Source organism: Wolffia australiana, chromosome 9, assembly GCF_029677425.1.
Source record: "Wolffia australiana isolate 7733 chromosome 9, ASM2967742v1".
In the NCBI taxonomy this organism is placed as follows: domain Eukaryota; kingdom Viridiplantae; phylum Streptophyta; class Magnoliopsida; order Alismatales; family Araceae; genus Wolffia; species Wolffia australiana.
The window spans coordinates 14,221,954-14,228,443 of NC_135843.1; the positions used below are offsets into that span (position 1 = coordinate 14,221,954).

At 40.1% G+C, this 6,490-nt stretch overlaps 1 protein-coding gene across 1 annotated transcript; it reads right to left on the minus strand.

Moving 5' to 3' along the window:
* Positions 1–752: 752 nt before the first annotated feature.
* LOC144707990 (protein IN2-1 homolog B-like) lies at positions 753–5,868 on the minus strand. The gene is made up of 10 exons (XM_078581280.1): positions 5,637–5,868; positions 5,460–5,534; positions 5,012–5,072; positions 4,848–4,934; positions 2,469–2,567; positions 2,263–2,371; positions 1,899–1,975; positions 1,240–1,347; positions 1,042–1,122; positions 753–972 (listed from the first exon to the last, which is right to left on the minus strand). Exons 1-10 carry the CDS (start codon positions 5,819–5,821, stop codon positions 964–966), a joined length of 891 nt encoding a protein of 296 aa, XP_078437406.1. The 5' UTR covers positions 5,822–5,868; the 3' UTR covers positions 753–963.
* Between the last annotated feature and the right edge of the window lie 622 nt (positions 5,869–6,490).

Consider the following 6,490-nt stretch of genomic DNA (forward strand, 5'->3'; position numbering starts at 1 on the left):
CAAGAACTTTGCACAGATCTGGTACGAACCTTGATCTAGGTTCGTATCGGGAGGCGGTTGGAAGACGAAGTAAGGTAGAAGTTCCCGGGGTAGAGAGGTGAAACAAGAATGGTAGAGGGCAGGCCGAGCAGAGGGGGTAGGGATCGGCCGGGGACGAGCCGCCAAGAGATGCGGTAAAGTGGAGACGATCGCGAGGACGGGGATTGTAGAAGGGGAGAGAGAAACCAGACCTAGACGAGGAGAGGGGCAGGACAAGAACACTTCTTCTAACTTCTTCTTTCTTGGCTGCCCTCCTAAAGGGACGGCATCCCTATTTAAAGGGAAATACATAATAGCAAACGACCACAACGCCCCTGTGGGCTAACATGACTAAACTACCCCTGGGATCCTATCAAGATCATATGGATGAAGCACTCTAACTGTCACAAATTCAGGAAACCCTAGTTTGAATTTCTCACTATATGAGTATAATTTAATTTCTGTTCATCTCATAAATTATCTCTACCTTTAAAGGGGGATTGAGCTGATTAAACAGGTTCATTCTTCCTGTTCTGAATTTTAAATGTTCTTGATGCATGTAAGGCTCCTTGAGAATCAAATACTGATCTCGATCGAAGGAGAAATGAGATTACATAGATTGGTAAGCAAAGTAATTAAATAGACAGACATGCAGAGATCTATGTATGAATGTGAAGAGCAGTTGGTGGGTGGATGGATAAAAAAAGGATCAATATCGATTTAAAAAAAGGAAATAAGAAAATAAAAGGATGGATTGACAGATGGATGGATAGATGACAGATAGAATATTTGCGTTTCTTCAATGAGAATGGATAACAGAACAAACTAACCATTGGAGAGATATAACCCATATACATGAGTCGTAAGAGAGAGAAAGATGTTGCCATTGGCTGTGGTGAGACCAAATATTTTTGATAATTAAACAATCGATCCCGTGAGCGCTCCTCAGACAATCTGCGAATAAACATTCTTGTAAATAAATGATCGGACTTTAGTAGAGATCTTAGAGTTGTATAAAATTACCCCTAATTTCTTCTTTAATGCAGCAAGAAGCTCTTGAGGGTCTCGTACAGTCTGCTTGTAGGAATCGAGTTTGTTCAACTCCTGCGTGGAATCAGGTTTCGGTGAAACACAATTAAAGTCTGAGTGAAAATAATTTAAAATATATTTAAAGGAAAAATAAATGTCAGAAATATTTAAGAGTTTCATGATTTAACCCACCTCGATCCACAACGCGAGCTTTGGCCTTCCTTTAGTGATGTCGTAGCCTCTTACTTCAGCAAAGAAAGGTTTGAACCGTTCAATGAATGGAGCGTACGCTATATCAACCTGCACGGTGGGCACTTTCTCAATAATATGAAAAATAAGATTAATAATTAAGGTGAAAATTTTAAGAGCAGTAAAACTATTAACTTAAAGTTATATTTTATTTTATTTAGAGAATAAAATAGTTGCCATTCTCCTTTCCAGTTAATATAAGTCTGTCTTGAGATGAATTTAAAAAGGGGTCCCCAAAAGAAACGAGTTGTAAATATTTCAAAATCAGTCTACGAAAAAGATTGGCTAACCAGATCATAATAGATGTAATCTCATAACTATGAGATTATGAGATTATAATAGATGTAAGTCTAGGAGATTTTTCGACCACATCAGGATTTAGATCATCGACCTTTAAGAAAAATGAACGACTTGCTGAAATTTATTCAGCCGTCCATTTGAACAAAAGTATTGATGAAGATAATTTTTTGTGACGAGTTTTTGCCAATGTTTTGCAAGTAAAATGCCCCAAAATACTATGCAGACGTCAAAAATATACTACAGTCGACCATATTCAAGTTCAATTGAAATAAAAACATATGTAAAGAAAACTTTTTTCTTACCAAACTGAACTGGCCGAGGAAAAAAGGACCATCATTAAATTTTGAAAGCGCTTCTTCGAGTTTGTCATAAAGAAGCCCTGATTGAGCAATAATGCAAGTCAGTATTGGGGTACACCGTGATCCTGATCAGAACAATACTGATCGGATTGAAAAAATTGGTTGATCAATCCTCCAAGAATGATCCATCAGTATAGGGCGAAAGAGAGGAAGATCGAGCTAGCCATCATATTGATCAATTTGATTTATAAAAATTAAAATGCTAAATGACGAGGCCAAAGATATCAAATAGCCCGAACCCTAGTTGGTATATCCACCATTATAACCAAAAACTTTGGGAGAGGGATTCGGTCATGAATTCTCTCACCAATATCCTTTTCTAGATCTCCACTAGAGGTGAAACTCTTGAAAGAGGACATATTAAACTCGTCACTGAAAGAGAGAAGGTCCTCTGCAAAGCGCTGCTTTTCCTGATCCTGCATATAGAAATTTTATCATAAAATTGTAAGACCAAAAATCCCAGAATGTGCCGAGCAGAATTTATAGCTGCTTTTTATTCATAAGGCTTCTTACGTCGGGGAACAGTGAAGGGCCATCGAAATTGGCATCAATATATTTAAGAAGATCAACACTTTCACCTCTGACTTCATTATTGTGTTCTAGAGATGGGACCTGAGAATAAAACGAGATGGCATATGAGAAACAAACTTAAAAATATCCACAACTTAAATAAAAAGATAAACTTGGAAAAGGAAACAAGATTGTACTTCTGTCATTTCACTGAAGGGAATCCAGAGGGGTATTTTTGTCATTTCACTGATGCAGGGTATTTTGATGAAGTCCCAACTAGGACTTACCATCTTAAGAAGAAGCGCAGAGGTGAAATCACATGCAAACTCACACGGGAGTGTTTAAATTGAATATAGAGGGGAAAGGTAGTGGTTATAAACAAGGAGGATGCATGCATGAAGAAGACACTCTGGTTTCTATGTCACCAAGAAAAGTCGGTTGGAGCTCTGGGGGAGATTCTCTCAATTCAGATCTAAGGGGAGCATTCTTCAAAAAAAAATATATCTAAGGGGAGCAGTTGATTCGGCATTTCTTCTGGGATTTCAATCCGAATTCCCTGGTTTGATCACAGCTATCCTTCTCTCATTTTTACATCTCTTGTCTCGAAATGTTGTAAGCGAAAACTTCTATTTTATTACAGTTCAGAACTCCGATTTGGTAAATTGTTCTTGGAAATTATTGGTGCATCCTCGGAATTCTAAACTTTTGGTACCAGAGCTCATCCTTTCCTCGGATTATGGCTGATCTGGAAGGACGCCTGGAGGCTTTATCGAACAAGATGGACAACAACCAAGTCTGAGTCACCAACATTTTAGAGCACGTGATGTCCCACCTCAGCGCTTCTTCTAAATATGGTAAGTCCTACTTGGAAACTTGATCATAATTTAATAATTGAACTTTAGTGAAGGTTCCCAATAAATATCTCCCAAATTCTCCATGTCCCTCTGGAATCATATCCCTGTTACCTGATCTTTGGCTGGCTCCCTCGGAACTGATCCCTTGCCCATCTATTGATAAATACCTCAATCTCTCCTTGGTTCTCTCTTTTCCTCTCTCATACCTCCTCTTTCCCAGTACAAAAGCAACAGAAACGTTTGTGGACGATGATGAGAAGTTGTCGTCATCATTTTCCCCAGCTTGACTGATGATGACAAGTTCATCATGGTCTTTGTCATCCTGGCAGCACCCAAATACAGAGGTGATGATGATTTAGTCATCGTTCATTATCATCTGAGTGAGGTTAACAGAGAGAGAATGATGAAAGGTGATGATGACACAAAATCATCATCATCGCCATCTGAATCTTACCTGCAGACAAGACAGACTCGGACAGGACTGGTCAACATGACCAGCAGAGTCAACCCCTCGACTCGACTATAAATATAGGGGGTTCAAAAAAGGGAGTGGGCATTTTTGAAAGTTGTTAAGAGAGCTTCGGGCTGGAGAGTGGGAGCTACTCAATCCAGAGGGCAGGGATGGTTGATCCGACTTTCCCTGAGAGTTTATCCACATTGCTTCTTCTCTGTTACGTTCCTTTCTGGACGTATCTTATTTGATGTAATTTTGACGATAAACAAGAGTTCCCGGGATGAAGAGGAGAACGGGAATAATCAAGGGAGAGGCTGAACGCAGTAGGGATCGACCATAGACAAAGCCTCCTGCAGACGCAGTGAAGAAGAGACGATCATGAGGATGGGGATTGTAGAGGGGAAGACAGAGCTTGGACGTAGAGGAGAGGAGGGACAGGAATGGCCAATAAGATAACTTTCAGTCTCCTCTTCTAAAGAGAGGGCTGGGCTATTTAAAGGAAACATGGGAGGGGAGGGGCATAGATGCCCTTAATGGTCAAAAGACAAGACTGCCCCCAAGAGGACCAGGGATTGTATCATTCTCCTATTCTTCCCCTACATCCTACATTGTATTCCAACTTTAACCCCTTGAATTACAATTTTTGGTAATTCTTGGAGCTCCCACATGAATAAGGGCCTGTTGAACTACTATTACCTGGAAGTAGACTCCGTTCTCGACTGGATTCGGTGAGGATTATCATCAGCGCTGGCAAACTCTACCTGATAGGGACCATAGTGGGCTTATTACTGTGGAGGCCCAATAAGGGCATGTTGTTTATTTAGGGTCATATGATAGAATGTACTAGTAAAGGAATAAGGTTGTCGAGGTGGCATGCTACAATTCAAGGTGCGCGCATTGGTCTGAAGTTGCCAATTCAGGCAGCAGAATTTCTTTATTTCCTACATTCACCTGTATTTTCTGATTCTCAAATGGGCACCTTATCAGAACCCTAGATTTCTATCAGAAGCCTGATGAACATAATAAACCATAAAAAGCGGAAAAAAACTGCAAAAACTGGGTGTAGTTCCTCACCTTGTTAGCAGGGTACACTTTCTCCTTGTACCAAGCAGGCCTGTTTTGTAGGTCAATGGGCACCAACCGTATCTTCTCCTGAAGCCCCTGAATTTGAGAAAATGGATGAAAATTATAACCCACCATTTTAAAGGACGAACTAGTTAGAAATATCAAAAACCTACTTTGTAATTCCTGGCAATCCAAGTGCGCTGTGCGTAGGGGCAGATGTAAGAAATGTATAGCCTTCAAAAAACATAGAACGAAAATCCGGTGAGCGATATTTCAATCATACATGGAGATAGGATAAGAAAAGACATGAAGCCCCATGAATGTGCCTAGAAAGAGAAAGCGTAGTTCTGAAGCGGATACAAATAGAGATTTAAGTCATGTTGACTGCAGAAATTACTCAAGATTTTACAGAAAACAATGAGAATGACTGCAGAATACCAAATTCTCATTGCGTTACTGCAGTATATGCTGCCCGATGTTCTAATTCTTAAAACTCGTGGCCTTCTTCAGAGCACGAAAGTTTAACTTGAGATTTTGCCAGCCAGATCTCATGCATAATCATCCAGAGATCAAGAAAAACAACAATCAAGATCAAGAAAAAAAAAAAGATGAATCAAATACCTTGACGTTCCATCGAACAGCGCAGGCGGCTCGGCAGTAGAATCCAGACTTGGAGGCAACACCTCGTTCACAGTTCTAGGACAACAGCGACATAAATTATAGAAAAGACGATGATCGACGACGAAATTAGTATAGCTGATTTCAAATATCGGATCTAATCAACGGATGTTGGCTTACTCTGCGGACGCAGCCATTGATATTACAGGATTTCTGAGGCCGAATGATGCGCGGTAGCGGGATGTCGGAGACGATCGAAGAGTTCGGAGAAACCGGACGGAAGAACGACGGGTGGAACTTTTCTCTCCTCGTGTTGATACAATAAACGGGGAGGTTACACCGGCCGTTCCCAAGTTTGCAGCCATGAACTCGCCAAGAAGGTTTCTCTCTCTAATACTTTATCTCTCTCTCTCTCTAACACTTTCTCTATCACACTCTGACACTTTCTCTATCTCTCTCTCTAACACTTTCTGTTTCTCTCTCTAACACTTTATCTCTCTCTCTCTCTCTCTCTAACACTTTCTCTATCACTCTCTGACACTTTCTCTATCTCTCTCTAACACTTACTGTTTCTCTCTCTAACACTTTCTCTATCTCTCTGCCACTTTTCTCTATCTCTCTCTAACACTTTTCACTATTTCTCTCTCTAACACTTTCTCTATCTCTCTCTGACACTTTTCTCTATCTCTCTCTAACACTTACTGTTTCTCTCTCTAACACTTTCTCTATCTCTCTGCCACTTTTCTCTATCTCTCTTTAACACTTTTCACTATTTCTCTCTCTAACACTTTCTCTATCTCTCTCTGACACTTTTCTCTATCTCTCTCTAACACTTTTCTCTATTTCTCTCTCTAACACTTTCACTATCTCTCTCTCTTCCCATTTCTCTCTCTTGATTTATCTCTCACTCTCTATTCCGATTTCTCTCCCTTAGTTTATCTCTAACTTTTCTCTCTTCCCATTTCTCTCTCTTAACTTCTCTCTAACTTTCTCTCTCTTAATATATCTCTCACTATCTCTCTCTTACTTTATCT

Excerpts from the sequence above, each read along its gene's own strand:
- LOC144707990 (XM_078581280.1), bottom strand. The coding sequence starts at position 5,821 with ATGGCTGCAAACTTGGGAACGGCCGGTGTAACCTCCCCGTTTATTGTA. Across the intron at positions 1,348-1,898 it reads TCCTCGGCCAGTTCAGTTTG|GTTGATATAGCGTACGCTCC; the intron begins GTAAGAAAAAAG and ends CCCACCGTGCAG. Across the intron at positions 1,123-1,239 it reads AGCTCGCGTTGTGGATCGAG|GAGTTGAACAAACTCGATTC; the intron begins GTGGGTTAAATC and ends GATTCCACGCAG.